The sequence below is a fragment of the Lepus europaeus genome, chromosome 17, assembly GCF_033115175.1.
Source record: "Lepus europaeus isolate LE1 chromosome 17, mLepTim1.pri, whole genome shotgun sequence".
Lineage (NCBI taxonomy): Eukaryota > Metazoa > Chordata > Mammalia > Lagomorpha > Leporidae > Lepus > Lepus europaeus.
This window is the reverse complement of record NC_084843.1, coordinates 31,919,748-31,936,046: the sequence shown is the minus strand read 5'-3', so window position 1 is coordinate 31,936,046 and position 16,299 is coordinate 31,919,748. Positions and strand designations below refer to the sequence as shown.

Below are 16,299 nucleotides of genomic sequence, written 5' to 3'. Positions count from 1 at the left end.
GAAGGACTGAGGCAGTGGCAGAAATACCACGTGAACCGGACTGGCCCAAACCCTCGGCCTTCCAGCCCAGACGAAACCACCACCCTGTTTCTACTGCTGTGTAACCATAAGCGAGAGGTAGAGAAGACGTGAGAACCTGGAGGCGGCAAGGCACTGAGGCCGAGCTGCAGGCACTCCGGATCTCAGGATCCCGGCAGCTCCACCTGTACTTCTCCCGGCCAAAAGCCCCCGTGTCCTGAGCCCCCCATCCAGCGGGGCAGCAAGCCCAAGAGGAGCGTCTCCTGGGCCCCCCATTCCCTAGAACAAGAGGCCACCCCCTCTTCAAAATGTGAACTAAGAGACCAGCACCTATGGGTATGAAACAAGGACATTTAATTCCAGAATATTCCAAGAATATAAAAGAAAGACAACATAATATGATTGTTTCTTTACAATTACATATATATATATAGTCAAGTAAAAATGAAACACAAAAAACGGTAAAACCTTTCTCTCTGAAGAAGCCTCGTTCATCTCGTTGAGTGAAGTCAGGGACAGGGCAAAGGCACCTGTGCTATGAAGAAAGGGCCCGCGGAGAGGGAACAGCTTGTCCCCAACATGGCTGGGGGAGTGCTCCATGGCTCTTCAGCTCGGGCTGTGGCCACACACACACACACACACACACTCTGGTTTCCATGGTAACCCACAGGCTGCCGTGTACTCCGCCTCCCCCAGCCTGGTTCCATCAACTACCCTGGAGGAAAGATCTCAGCACAGCGGCCATCCACGGGGAGTTCTGGTTATGCTATTCACCAGCAGTTTGAACAGCGTGCATATCTCCGGAACCCCAATCCTCCCCAGATTCTAGGGCAAGCCAGCCAGATTTCTCCAGGTGTAGTCTGAGTCCTGTCTTCAGTAGGAAGGTGCCAGGGTAGAGCAGACTGAGAATGAGGCGCTCTCCCGGAGGAAGGGGAGCCACCAGCTCCCAGCATCTGTGTGAGGCCCGGCACCAAGTAAGGGGCACAGTCCAAACATGTCCGTGTCCAAAGATGGCTTCCCAGTTACGTGTGGTCACACGGCCACTCAGTGCAGGCGTGGTCCTGACGGCCACAGGCTCTGCAGGAAGGCATACCTTAAACCGTGTACGGCCGCAGGCTCCCGTGAGGGAGCTCACTCATTCCCATTCTGGAGGAGAGAATGGCCCTGCTCTGACACCCTGGGCGGACGGCCTCCCTGCAGGCCAACAAACGGCCACTCCGAAGCGGCCAGCAATCACCACAGTCTACAGCCCTGCGTCACTCCACGTCCCAGTGGGGCTCCCCATCACTCCTGAGCCACCCTGGACACTCAGGCTCCTGTGGCTTCAGCTACGACTCATCACCTGCCTCTCCTATGTCACTGAGGTGCAGTGTCTCCCGAGCCTTCTGTCACTGTAGGGTGGATTCCAAAGACATCTACGGGCCGCAGTGCGAAGGGCCACCCTGTAAAAGGCTGTACACTCACTCTGTCTCACCCACCCAGGGCAGCTCTGACCAAGGAGGCGGCCTGTGTTCTACACTTGTGCCCCTCAGACACTACATCAGAACCCATCAAAATGACCCCAGAAAACAACATTTTAAAAACAACAGAAAGAGGCATTTCCAAAGAGATGTTCCAACATGAAAAATAAACAAAACAGATTTTAAAAATATCTTTAGATTTAAAAAATTAGTTAAATACTGGCTCAAAAATAATACCTGCCCATCAGAAGGGAGATAGCAACCTTCTGCGGCAATGATCAAGGGTATTTGTCTGGATTTTCCTAAAGATTCCACAGGATTAGACCAGTTACATATTAAAAGGTAGAAAGTTATGCTGTTTACGCCTGAAATTTGAATTCCAAATGGATCACAGCTTTTACAGGAAAAATGACCTACAATACCCTTAAAGCAAGGAAAAGCATATCCAATAAATAAACAAAACACAAACCAAGCACATACAGAAACTGCCCAACAGGACCGGCTATCTAGAAGCACGTGTAGGTAACGAACAGCTCTCCTGCCAGCCTCGCCCAGCACACCACCCCCAGTACACATTCCACCCCCAGAACGTGTCTCCTACACCCCAGCCTCCTCCCGCAAGCAGACCCAAGACAGAGCGGGGAACAGGAGGCATCGGCTCACGGCTCTGCTCCGCCCCGCAGCCAGAACACACCCTCCAGGATGCACTCGTGGACCGGAGGAGGTACCGCGCGAAGGGAAGAACACTACCTGGGTTCTGTCTGAGGGCACTGGTTTCTGGTGCAAGGATTTTTTTTCTTACTAAGGAGAAAAGTCAGACAGAGACCTACACAAATGAATTTGTGAGTGAACATTTTTGAGAATGATCTGAAACTGCCCTAGAGAAGAATTTTCAAGCAACTCTGTTCCTAACCATCTACTCCCCCAGTCTGTCGAGCTGGAAGCCAAATTCTACACTGTTCTTGACTAGTGCTGTCCCAGCAGCAGAACTAGAATACAGGAGAAGGGGCAGACAGTGGACACAAAGCCCAGCTCTGCTCCCCCAGAGTTATCTGTCATTTGCAACAATGCAGCAATTTCAACAGTTTAAAAATAGGTCAGCAAGCCATATTTACTGGGCAACTGCTTCCCCATAACAGCTTGACTCAGGGTGACAGCGCTTCCACAGCCTCACAGAGCCCAACACAAACCCGAACATTCTCACCTGCCATGCACTGCTCTCTGGGCAGGGGGTATTTCATAGCAGATCAAAGCCACTGCTCACCTCAAACATATATGAACATACCCAACCCAAAAGCCAAAAGCCCAAAAGCTCTGGTCCCATCTCCAATTACCAGCTGGACATTGTGACAAGGAGAGGAGAGGCTCACGACTGCCCTCAGCACTAAGAACATCTCTCCTTTAAAGGCCATCAGCCCAGCAGACACTGCTGCTCACTTCCTTCCCTCTGCCCCCACCCTGCTCTCAGGAGAGTGTCCAGCCGGCATGCCTGATGCTTGGAAAGGTACAACAAAACCCACCCACCAGGTCAGCCGGGGACATGAAACCAGCCAGCCCCATCCTGGGCACACTCCAGAGCTCCCCACCACATGCCAGTGTTTCAGCAGACCTCCGTTAGGCTCTGAGTCCCAGTGATGGGGGGCAGAAGCACCCCACTGGCACCAGAGATGTTGCAGTGAGAGGAAAGCGAGTGATGGCTCATCAACCACACAGTGACGTCTGCATCACTCAGGAAAGGAGAGGTGGGGAGGCGGGCAGGGAAGACAGCTTCGTAACTGAAATTTGCTCCATATTGTACTGTTCTGAATTCTCCTTTTTCAATACCATGGGTCAAATATACCACAATATCAGACCCAAGAAATAATACAACATTTCCAGGAAAGCTCTAAGTTCTTTGGACATAAATAAGGTCTGAAGGAATGCAGTGTCAGGGAAGAAAGCTCTTTCCCCAGCTCAAAGTGAGAAAAGCTGAAAGGCCTCTAGCTGAGAGACTATTTAGATTAGCAACAACATGGCTTTTAAACAAACAAACAAAAAACATAGCCCCCAACAATATCAAAACAGAGACAAAGCCAAAATACCAGTTAAAAATAACATCAGTTCACTAGAATTGACATTACTTTTTAAAAATTGCTGGCAGTTGAGCACAGATTTCATATTTTCAAAAATTAGAATCTGCCTATACACACCGAGCGAGCACTGGAGCCCACCAGGCCTGCTCGTCTACTGCGCTGGACAGGCTGGAGGTCAGAGGCTTCTCCGTAACACTGAGAGAGAGCGCGCGAGCCTACCCCTCTCTCCGAGGCACAGCCTGCACACATCAGCCAGTGAGTGGGGTTAGAGGCATCAGTCACGGTATTAGTTGACCTTCACAAGTCAAAATGCAGCAAGTAAGCTGCAAGTCCAAGCTTCACTGTGAGTGGTGGTAACACTTGGCCTCCTGGAAAAAAAATCTGCATGGCCAACAGAACTCTGGATCCTTCAGAGGAATCCTAGGTTGAAGAAGAAACAAAGTATTAGACACGGCTATAAATATTTTTAAAAAGATTGATTTATTTGGGGGCTATCAATGTGGTACAGCAGGTTAAGACACTGCCTGTGACGCCAGCATCCCATATGGGTGCCTATTCCAGTCCTGGGTGCTCTGCTTCTAATCTAATTCCACACTCATGCACCTGGGAAAGCAGCAGCAGATGGTCCCAGTCTTTGGGCCCCTGCACCATGTGGGAGACCGTGATAGAGTACCAGGATCCTAGCTTTGGCCTGGCCCTGCCCTGACCATCGCAGTCATTTGTGAAGTCAATCAGCAAATGGAAGATCTCTCGCTTTCTCTCTCTCTCTCTCTTCCTATCTTTGTCACTCTTTCAAATAAAATAAAATAAATACATAAATAAATAAACCTTTAAAAGATTTATTTGAAAAGCAAAGTGTCCCACAGAGAAGGAAAAACACAGAAAGGGATCTCCCATCCATTGGTTCATTCCCCAAATGCCCAACACAGCCAGGGCTGGAGCCAGGCCAGAGCCAGGAGACAGGAGCCAGGAGCCAGGAGCTCCATCCTGGTCTCCCACATGGGTAGCAGGGACACAAGTATCTGGGCCATCTTCCTCTGCCTTCCAAGGTGCATTAGCAAGGAGCTGGAGCAGCAGCAGAGTAGCTGGGACTGAACTGGCGCTCTGATAAAGGATGTCGGCATCACAAGCAACAGCTTAACCCACAGTGCCACAATGTAGGCCCCTTTATAAATGTTTTCTGAAAAAATCCCACCCAAAAGCTACAGAATCTACTCTTAATATTTTTCCAAACTGAAGGTTGAAGAGTTTGAGAACTTATAACTCTATCAAGTAAATATTACCAAGTTTGCTTCACCTAATCTTGGTTCATTTAATCATTGTAATGGCAATAACAGCTACCACCTGAGTGCATACTTTGTGCCACGTGCTGCTGTAATTCTTTATGCACATTATCTCATTTATCCTCACAACCTCCTGTGCCAGAGCTAACACTCCTGCCATCTTAGGAACAAAGAAGCTGCAGCCTTTGTAAGTTAACCTGCCCTGGATAAACAGCTATTAGCAGAAAACTGGGAACTGGACTGAGCCTAACTGAATGCAGAGCCGGTGCCCTTACCACCACTAGTGTCTCGTGCATCAGTGTTCAGTAAATGTCACTGGATGCAAGGCACCTGTCAGCACTGAGGGGAAGAGAAGAACAGGAGACCAGAGGCCACAGATATCTTCTCACGTCTCACCCGTCTTCCAGGAGAGAAATCAGCCCAAGGTAAAACAATACATGTAAAACAAATGAATCATATTCAATGTCTACATTTTACTAGAATCAATAAGAGTACTTATTATACATGGTAATTATATGTCACAGGGTTAGTCAGAGAAGGTTTCAAAGGAGGTGGGGTTTAGAATGGCTAGGGGCTGGCACTGTGGTGTAGCAGGTAAAAACACCACCTGCAGTGCCAGCATCCCAGATGGGCGCCAGCTTGAGTCCCAGCTTCTCCACTTCCGATCCAGCCCTATGCTATGGTCTGGGATAGCAGTAGAGGATGGCCCAAGTCCTTGGGCCTCTGCACTCACGTGGGAGACCCGGAGGAAACTCCTGGCTCCTAACTTCAGTTCAGTGCAGCTCCGGCTGTTGCGGCCATCTGGGTATTGAACCAGCGGATGGAAGACCTCTCTCTCTCTGCCTCTGCCTCTCTGTAACTCTGATTTTCAAGTAAACAAATAAAATCTTTAAAAAAAAAAAAAAAAAAAAGAATGGCTAAAATTCTAACTACTAAAGGGGCCAGCCAGTAAAACCACCACCTGGAATGTTGGCATCCCACATGGGCAGTGGTTTAAGTCCCAGCTGCTCTACTTCCAATCTAGATCCCTACTAATGGCCTGGGAAAGCAGCGAAAGATAGCCCAAGAATTTAGGTCCCTGCCACCCACATGAGACCTGGGAGAAGCTCCTGGCTCCTGGCTTCAGCCTGCCACAGCCCAAGCCATTGCAGCCATCTAGAAGTGAACCAGCAGATGAAAGACCTCTCTCCTTCTCTCTCAGTAACTCTTAAAATAAATTAAAAAAAAAAAAAAAAAGTGAGGTCAGCACTGTGGCATAGCAGGTAAAGCCAACACCTGCAGTGCCAGCATCTCATATGGGTACTGATTCGAGTCCTAGCCAATCCACTTCCAATCCAGATCTCTGCTATGGCCTTGGAAAGCCGTAGAAGATGGCCCAAGTCCTTGGGCCCCTGCACCCACATAGAGACCCAGAAGAAGCTCCTGACTCTGGATCAGCCCAGCTCTGGCCATATCAGCCATCTGAGGAATGGACCAGCAGATGGAAGACCTCTCTCTCTCTCTGCCTCTGCCTCTCTGTAACTGTCTTTCAAATAAATAAATAGATATTTTAGAAATAAATAAAGCTAAATTAATTTTAAAAGTTTAATTATTGAAAATAATGCCCCACTAATAAGAAAGTGCTGCATCAGTTGTGATTTTGGAGTGATTTGGTCTCCTCCCCCACAGCAGACATGTCTGGAGGCATTTTTGGCTGTCACAGCTAGGCGACCAGCACTACCAGCACGTTCTAGGTGGAAGACAGAGATGCTGCCAACCACCAGACAAGGCACAGGGCAGCCCCCACAACAGAGAATTGTTTGGCCCAAAATACCATTCGTGTCATGCTTGAGAAACCCTGTGCTAAACAAACCTTATTGGATTACGCTACTGATGATGATAATAAAACTGCATTCTCTTCTTCAAAGAATATTTATTACTTTTATAAACATGAGTAACGAAACAGTTTAAGGTTATATTCATTGTTGTGTAAAAGAACTGCAAGGCAGGTTCCTGGAGGGATGGACTTGGAGACTAGAAGAGAGTTCACACTGGAGCTGTGGTCTGGAAGTAGTCATCACAGAGAGCAGATCTGAGCTGTGGAAGCCAACCCAGCTGCTAAGGGAGGAAAGAAAGAGCAAAGAGCTTAGGATAGAACACTGGGGAAAACAAAAACAGAAAGAAGTAGATAGGCAGACAGGTCAGCCACCGCAGATAAGGAAAAGAATTAAAGGAGGAGGAGGGGCAGGCACTGTGGCCCAGCAACAACTGCATCCCATATCAAAGTGCCAGCTAGAATCCCAGCTGCTCCACTTCTAATCCAGCTTCCTACTAAGGCTCCTGGGAAGGCAGTGGATGACGCCCTAACTGCTTGGGTTCCTGCCACCCACATGAGATCAGGATGGAGATCTGGGCTCCTGGCTTTGGCTTGGCCTAGTCCTAGCTGTTGTCATTTGAAGAGTAAATTGGTATCACTCCATCCTTCTCTATCTCTTTGCCTTTCAAATATATAGATAAATCTTTTTTATTAAAAGTTTTTAAAAGATTTATTTATTTATTTGAAAGTCAGAGTTACACAGAGAGAGGAAAGGCAGAGAGAGAGAGAGAGAGAGAGAGACAGAGAGGTCTTTCATCTGCTGGTTCAATCCCTAATTGGCTGCAACGGCTGGAGCTGCACCGATGTGAAGCCAGGAGTCAAGAGTTTCTTTCAGGTCTCCCATACGGGTGCAGGGGCCCAAGGTCTTGGGCCATCTTCTACTGCTTTCCCAGGCCATAGCAGAGACCTGGATTGGAAGTGGAGCAGCTGGGTCTCGAACCGGTGCCCATTTGGGATGCCGGCGCTTCAGGCCAGGGCATTAACCGGCTGTGCCACAGCACCGCCCCCTTATTAAAATTTAAAAAATAAAAATCAATAACAAAAAATGGAGGAGGAAACAAGAATAGTATAGCATCCCAACACCAAGGATAGAGGAAGTGACCACGGAGAGAGAATATAGTAAAAACACCACTGAATGTCATTCATTATCTGTGGCCCTCTACTGCTCTGAACCACTAATATACTTGAGAATTTAATAAAACTCCCTCAGAAAAATGCACATATGTATCTATACAAAAATTGCATCAGCAATACCAGGAACTTTATTAAAGACTTCTTTGGAAGTCCACAGATAACGGTTCAAGGATCCCTGCCTTAGAACTTAGTGAAATAAGGCCGGCGCCGTGGCTTAACAGGCTAATCCTCCACCTTGCGGCGCCGGCACACCGGGTTCTAGTCCCGGTTGGGGCGCCGGATTCTATCCCGGTTGCCCCTCTTCCAGGCCAGCTCTCTGCTATGGCCCCGGGAAGGCAGAGGAGGATGACCCAAGTGCTTGGGCCCTGCACCCGCATGGGAGACCAGGGGAGGCACCTGGCTCCTGGCTTCGGATCAGCGAATCGCGCTGGCCATGGCGGCCATTGGAGGGTGAACCAACGGCAAAAAAGGAAGACCTTTCTCTCTGTCTCTCTCTCTCACTATCCACTCTGCCTGTCAAAAATAAATAAAATTTAAAAAAAAAAAAAAAAAAAAGAACTTAGTGAAATAATACACTGGATTATTTTTTAGTTCATTTATATCTTTACAAAGTAACATTGCCAATATAAAGAAACTTGTTATTTACTAATTGTCTTAAAAATAAAAGCAACAAAAGACATATTGACACAAGATATTCTTCAAAAAAATAACTTATGCTTGGTCTTGACTCATAGACATATAGATGGAATTATTTAGACACAAATAGCACAAAAAATTGTGTTCAGACACCTAGCCTAGAACTTTAAGGAGGAAAAAAAGAATTCAGATAAGTCATTCAAGGCTAAGTAAGAAGACTATAGTGAAACGTAATATTCTAGAAGAAAATAAAGATTGATCCAAATTGAGCATTTATTCCTTCTACAGCTGACATCTCAGTCATTATGCTCATGTCCCAGTGGTGAAATGAGCATGTCAAATCAGAGCTCAATTCAACTGCCACATGAGTATTGGACAAGACTGTGTCTTGTCTGGTTTTCTTAGCAACTATTACAAATTGTTAACGCTTTAGCAATTACAATGTGCTTCCAAAATATTATTTCAGTTAAGCCTCATAATAAATCTGTGAAATACATATAACAGGCTAAGCATTTCTTATCCAAAATGCTTAAAAGCAGCAGTGTTTCCATTTGCAGGGTTGTAGATTTTAGAATATTTGCATAGACTCTACCAGCCGAGCATCCCTAATCCACAAATTTGAAATGCTCCAAAATTCTAAACTTTTGAGCATCATGTCAATGCTCAAAAAGTTTCAGATTTTGGACTTCCAGATTAAGGATTTTCAACCTGTGTTATCCTCATTTTCAGAGGAAGAAAGCTGAGTTCAGAGAGGATGAGTGGCTTCTCTGGCCAGAGGAACGGTAACTCAGGGCTCACAGGATCTCCTGGTCTGTCCACTGAGCCACCTCACTTTCTCAGAGGAAAGCACAGCAGGGTTTTCTCAGAGAAGCCTGGGCCAGTCAGCAGCGTCAGCTTTCACTAATCTGTGGACTAGTTCTGAGGCCAGTTATAGCCTCCAAAGCAAGCTGTATGATAGGATTCCCAGTCCTTCAGCACTGGGGGTGTCACTGACTGTGGCTAAAACCACACTTCTATTCCATGAGCACAGTCTCAGCACGGCTGCACTCAGTGCCACAGGCTGGTTTACACTTGTTCTTAATCACCTTACCACATGCTCTTAAGATATTTTAAGCCAGCGCTGCGGCTCAACAGGCTAATCCTCTGCCTTGCGGCGCCGGCACACCGGGTTCTGGTCCTGGTCAGGGCGCCGGATTCTGTCCCGGTTGCCCCTCTTCCAGGCCAGCTCTCTGCTATGGCCTGGGAAGGCAGTGGAGGATGGCCCAAGTGCTTGGGCCCTGCACCCACATGGGTGACCAGGATTCTGTCCCGGTTGCCCCTCTTCCAGTCCAGCTCTCTGCTGTGGCCAGGGAGTGCAGTGGAGGATGGCCCAAGTCCTTGGGCCCTGCACCCCATGGGAGACCAGGAGAAGCACCTGGCTCCGGCCTTCGGATCAGCGCGGTGTGCCAGCCGCGGCGGCCATTGGAGGGTGAACCAATGGCAAAGGAAGACCTTTCTCTCTGTCTCTCTCTCTCACTGTCCACTCTGCCTGTCAATAAATAAATAAATAAAAAGATATTTTAGGGGCAGAAGTCTGGCCTGGCAGGTAAGGTGCTAATTAAGACAGCCACGGCCCACATGATAGTACCTCGGCTTGATACCAGCCTTCAGCTCTCGACGCCAGCTTCCTGCTAATGCAGACCCTGGGAGGCATCAGTGAAGGTTCAGGTACCTGGGTCCCTGCCACCCACATGGGAGAGCGGTCACTGCAGGCAGTTGTAGTGAGCCAGTGGAAAGGGGTGCCCCTGCCACAGCCTCAGAAATTCATTCATTCATCAATTAATTCTAAAAAGGCATCTTATACTATTCAGGAGCTGGGCCAGCATTGTGGTATAGTGGGTAAAGCCACCAGACCCAGAAGAAGCTCCTGGCTCCTGGCTCCGGTCTGGCCCAGCCCTGGCCGTTGCGGCCATTTGGGGACTGAACCAGTGGATGGAAGATCTAGCGATCTCTGTCTTTACCCCTCTTTCTGTGACCCCGCCTTTCAAATTAATCAACAAATCTTTAAAAAAAAAAAAATGCAGGAGCACAGTGTGGGTCTGCTCACACTCCACCCCTCCACAGCTGGGGCAGCGCTAAGCAGAATAGCCGTCAGGTGAATGAATGAATGGATGAATGAATGCAAGGACGCAATTCTTACATCACTTCTGGGAATTCAAAACATGGCTGCTGACTGACCAGAGCAGAAGGAGCGACATCAGTGAGAACAGAGAGTAAGTACCGCTAGTACCTTTCTTCCCCTCTTTCTTCCCCTCAGACCATTTCAGTCTTGTTGGTGTCACCGTGACAGCTGGAGAGCCAGAAAACAACTGTAACGAGAAAATTTTGCAGTGGTTTAAATGTTCTCGAGTCATTCCTACAGACTTTCCTAACAAAGGGATTCTTTACTTGCTCCATTTTCATGTGAAGAGGTTACCAGGACCGATCCATTTATAGCTCATCAATTTTACATTGAGTGTTGGCTTAGTAAGTAGCCAGGACTGGGATATTTACAGGACCATCCCACAGGTAACGTGGGGCCAGGGAGGTCTGGCTCAACTGTTACTTGTCCTGTGGAGTCTCCCAGTAAGAATCAACCACTCAGGGCCAGCACTGTGGCACAGCAGGTTGCCATTGTCTGCAGAGCTGGCGCCCCATATGGGTGCCAGTTCCAGTCCTGGCTGTTCCAATTCCGATCCAGCTCTCTACTAATGCTCCTGGGAAAGCAGCAGAGGACAGCCCAAGTCTTGGGCCCCTGTACCCACATGAGAAACCTGGCTCCTGGCTTCAGATTGGCCCAGCTCCAGCTGTTGTGGCCATTTGGGGAGTGAACCAGCAAATGGAAGATCTCTCTCCTCTCTGTCGCTCCCTCTCTCACTGTACTGTTGACTTTCAAATAAATAAATAAATCTTTTAAAAAAAGAGAGAGAGCATAAATGAAAGGACTGAGAAAAAGGCACAGCTGAATGGCCAAGAGACACAGTAAACAAATGACAGTATGTCAATGCCTGCCTATTACAAGTGTACATACACACACAAAGTCCAAAGAACAGTATCTTACTGAGTTCATATTTTCTCTGCTGGCTCTCTTCAACTCATTCATGGCCACAGATTCTGGAGTAGGATACTTGTCTTTCTTTTCTGACATCATCTGATTTCCAAGGACCTTCCGCTGATTTAGAAACAGAAAATATTTGAGTTACAAACATCTACTGTATGTATATTATAGCTACACTGACCTTCAAAATTATAATCTCCTTGGGTTTAAAAACTCCATAATATGATCAGTTCTGCCATCTTATACAAGACAAAGCATGCTACCCAAAAAAGTTGTTCTTCTGTAAGTGATCACTTTTCCTCCACACTTAAAAGGACTGCAATGGCGGAAGATGGCTCAAGTCCTTGGGCCCCTGCACCCATGTGGGAGACCAGGCTTCTAGCTCCTGACTTCAGCCTGATCCAGTCCCGGCCGTTGCAGCCATCTGGGGATTGAACCAGCATATGGAAGATCTCTCTGTCTCTGTCTCTCCCTCTCTCTGTAATTCTGACTTTCAAGAAAATAAAATAAATCTTTAAAAAAAAAAAAAAAAAAGGACTACAAAGCAAGCTGATAGTTGATTTAAACAAACTTAAACAGGCCAATTCCAGTGTGGCTGTGAGGCCATGAAAGAGACACCAGGTAAGTACCAATGTAACTCTTACCCATGGTGTGCTGCCTGCAGCAGCTGTTCAAAGAACCCCCCTCCATTCTCCACAATGAGACACTTGGGCTGGATCTGCTCCCTGACTCTGCTTCCCTGTCATTCCTCACACAGGACTGGAACATTTGAACAAATTCTCTGAGTTCCTAATAGAGCCACAAGGGGGGTACAGGCCTTCTGAAGGGGGTCACATGACTGCACTGACATTCAGAGCAAGACTAAAAGCCTTTTAATCTTGGCGCAGCTTAGAAGATGGATATAACTTACTGTGAAAGCTGTCAGTGACAACTCTACCATCTTTGGAGAAATCTTCCCTTTTTCTCCCTTAGAGAATAAATTTTAATCCCAAAAAGAAGTCAAAACTAGAACATTAAGCTCAATGTTATAAATATCAGTAGCAGTATTCAGAATACTCTGATATAATAAATTATTTACCTGAGAGAAGATTTAGAAGAAAAGAAAGTCTGGCTAAAAAGGATCAGAACAGGGGGCCAGCATCATGGCACAGTGGGTAGGCTGCTGCTTACAACAGCATCCCACAGGAGTGCCAGCTTGAGTCCTGGCTGCTCCACTCCTATCCAAGTGCTTGGTCCTCTGCCACCCTCGTGGGAGACCTGGATGGAGTTCTAGACTCCAGCTTTCAGCCTGGCCCAGCCCCAATTGTTGTAGCTGTTGAGGAAGATGGAGCGATCGATAAGTCAATCTCTCTGTAACTCTGTCTTTCAAATAAATAAATAAAGCTTTAAAAATAAATAGTGTTATCCCAAAGAATTAGAAGTTCTTTTATAAATTCTAAAGTTATAAGTTCTCTTGGTAAAGAAGTGGACAGATTCCAACCGCTTAAGCTAACAATTAGCAACACAACTTACCTAGAGCCAACTGCAGAAGCTCACTGAGAAACCTACAGCCACCTAACTTCAGTTAAGCAAAGATTCTTTACTGTAAAACTTCCTTCGATCATCCCAATGACAGGGCAGTCAGAGGAATGAACTTTTCTAATTGAGCGGCTGGCAATAAGTACATTTGCAGCGTTGTGCACGCATCACCACCAGCCACCTCCAGAACCACCCAACTCCTCCCAAACAGACTCTACATCTACTACATGGTAATCATCCCCAGGCCCCAATCCTCAGCCTCTGACAACCACCAGTCTACTTTCTGCCTCTGTGAAGTGGGCTGTTCTAGGGAGCACACATACACAGATTCATACAGTTTTCGTCTTTCTGTGCCTGGCTTGTTCACATGATGTACTGTCTGTGGGCTGACCTATGCTGCAGCACAACTCAGAATTTCTTTCCTTCTCGTGGATGAGTAACATTCCCCTGTCTACAGATCACACTTCATGGCATTCCTCTGTCAACAGACAACTGGGCTGCTTCATGTTTTGGCAGCTCCTTGGTACCCTCCTTTAAGTTCTTCAGAGCAGATACACAGAGTGGCATTGCTGGGTTTAACTCTTTGAGAAACTCTCATACTGTTTTCCAGAGGTACCATTGTACATTCCCGTCAATGGCGCACAAGGGTTCCAGTTTCTCCACAGCCTTGTCAACACTTTTTTCTGTTTTGTTTTGTTTTGTTTTCATATTAGTAATCCCAGTGGGCATGAAGTGGCATCTCATTATGGTTTTGATTTGTATTTCCCTAATAATTTGCAATGTTGAACATCTTTTCATGTGTTTCTTGGCCACTGAATATTTCTTTGGAAAAATAGCTATTGGAGTCCTTTGCCCATTTTTTAATGAGGTTGTCTCTGCTGTTGCTGAGTTACAGGAATTATTTATATATTCTGTACATTAACTACTAACCAGATACACAATTTGCAAATATTTTCTCCCATTCCATGGCTTATCTTTCTACTCTGTTGACAGCAAAGGAAATGTTTATGTCAAACAAGCCTCGTGTCCCAGAAGCCACTGACACAGTGGATCAGGAAAGAGAAGTGAATTCTCTATTGCTATACATTATACCCGAGACCAAAATTATATGAATTTGCAACTACTAACAGCTGTACCTTAAAGGAAAAAAAATACAAAGTATTTATCTTTTAGGCCAAAGGTTTAAATTTGAATCAAAGGGCTCCTTAATGTTGCTGGATTTATATATAAAAACAATGTTAAAACGAGTTTAAAAACAATAGAACACAGGATAATGCTAATTTCTCTCCAAGTTAACCAGAACCTTGTCTTAGTTTTTATGCATGGAAATTTGAACCCCAAAACCAGGTTGTCTACTGCCATCTGATGGCCATATTCCTTCACTACAATTTCAGATCATCTGAAAACTTGTACATTCAATCTGTACACAGTGATGGCAGCAACAGCACAGAAGTCTATTTTGCATTTGTTTTAAAAATAAGATTTTTTAGGGGCTGGCATTATGGCATGGCAGGTAAAGCCACCACCTACAATGCTGGCATCCATATGAATGCTGGTTCAAGACCCAGCTGCTCCACTTCTGAGCCAGCTCCTGATTAATGTGCCTGGGAAGGCAAGAGAAAATGGCCACAGTGTTTGGGTCCCTCCCACCACATCGGAGATCTGATGGAGCTCCTGGCTCCTGGCTTGTGCTTGGCCCAGCCCCAATACTGCAACCATTGGGGAGTGAAACAGCTGATGAAGACATCCTTTTCTTTCTCTCTCCTTTCTCTCTATAATTGCCTTTCATATAAATAAATACCTCTTTTTAAAAAAACAAATAAAGTGAATAAAAGAAGTATGCAGCACAAAGCAGGTCAGGAAGCAAACAACCTCCTCACGCCGCTCAGGACTGAGGACTCCGTCCTCATCCCTGGAAGAAACAGAAAAACCTTTATTTCTTTTACTCCATAATTCCTCTTGTCTGATTTGAAATGCAGCAAATCCTTGGAAAAATAAAGCTTGTACAAATTCTATCTTTATTCCTTCACAAATTAACTCGGTATAGGATCCCAAAAAACAGAAATGTTCTGCATGAGAAAAGTCAGACTATCACATTTCTTCACAATCCATGCTAAAAGGACAGCACAGCACACCCACCTTAATGAGCCCGCTGAAGGAGCGCGAGCGAGCCCTCTTCTGTACTCGAGAACTAGAAGGTTCTCGCCCTGGTGTTTGGACCAAAGACTGCTTATTAAACTAAAACAAAACAAAAAACAACACAGAGAAAATGTTAATATTCTGCCATTAAGAGATAGCATCCTGGGGTGGGTGTTGCACACAGAGGGTTAACCTGCTTCCTTGGGACACTGGCATCCTATATCAGAGTGTCCAGGATAGAGTCCTGCCTCCACTTCTAATCCAGCTTCCTGCTCGTGCATATGGGAAAGTGGTAGAGGATGGCTCAGGTATATCCTTCCCTGCTACCCTGTTCGAGACCCAGATGGAATTCCTGGTTGCTGGTTTGGCCTAATCCAGTCTAGGTTGTTGCAGGCATTTGAGGAGCAAACTAGCAAAAGGAGTATCTCCCTCTCCCCTTCCCTTTCTCTTTCTCCTTCTCCTCCTCTCCCTGTCCTTATCCCTCTCTTTTCTTTCTCCCCCTCTCCTTCTCTCCCTCCCCCTCTTTCTCTCTCCTTCTCTCTCTTTCCTTTCAAATACATAAAAAGTCTTTTAAAACAAGAGAGAGCACTGTGTAAAAACCAATAGCTGGGACCGGCGCTGTGGTGCAGTGGGTGAAAGCCCTGGCCTGAAGTGCCGACATCCCATATGGACTCCAGTTCTAGACCCAGCTGCTCCACTTCTGATTCAGCTCTCTGCTATGGCCTGGGAAAGCAGCAGAAGATGGCCCAAGTCCTTGGCCCCCTGCACCCGCATGGGAGACCCGGAGGAAGCTCTTGGCTCCTGGCTTCGGATCGGCACAGCTTCGGCCGTTGTAGCCAATTGGAGAGTGAACCAGTGGATGGAAGACCTCTCTCTCTATCTCTTTGCCTCTCCTTCTCTCTCTGTGTAGCTCTGACTTTCAAATAAATAAAAATAAATATTGGCCGGCGCCGTGGCTTAATAGGCTAATCCTCTGCCTAGCGGCGCTGGCACACCAGGTTCTAGTCCCGGTCGGGGCTCCAGATTCTGTCCAGGTTACCCCTCTTCCAGGCTAGCTCTCTGCTGTGGCCCGGGAGTGCAGTGGAGGATGGCCCAAGTGCTTGGGCCC

The 16,299-nt window shown here is 46.7% G+C and overlaps 1 protein-coding gene across 7 annotated transcripts in view; it reads right to left on the bottom strand.

Annotated features, from left to right (window-relative positions):
- Positions 1 to 3,876: 3,876 nt before the first annotated feature.
- ARHGAP19 (Rho GTPase activating protein 19) overlaps positions 3,877 to 16,299 on the bottom strand; it is a 65,409-nt gene continuing 52,986 nt past the window's right edge. For 6 of the 7 annotated variants that reach the window (XM_062214041.1, XM_062214042.1, XM_062214048.1 and 3 more), the window contains 5 exons: positions 15,192 to 15,290; positions 11,538 to 11,648; positions 10,728 to 10,806; positions 5,567 to 5,720; positions 3,893 to 3,970 (listed from right to left, as the gene is read on the bottom strand). In XM_062214041.1, the coding sequence (XP_062070025.1) occupies positions 5,602 to 5,720; positions 10,728 to 10,806; positions 11,538 to 11,648; positions 15,192 to 15,290 (408 nt within the window). In that variant the 3' untranslated portion in view covers positions 3,893 to 3,970; positions 5,567 to 5,601. Of the gene's footprint in view, positions 3,971 to 5,566; positions 5,721 to 10,727; positions 10,807 to 11,537; positions 11,649 to 15,191; positions 15,291 to 16,299 lie in introns of all 7 variants that reach the window. The other variant, XM_062214047.1, reaches the window with a different exon arrangement.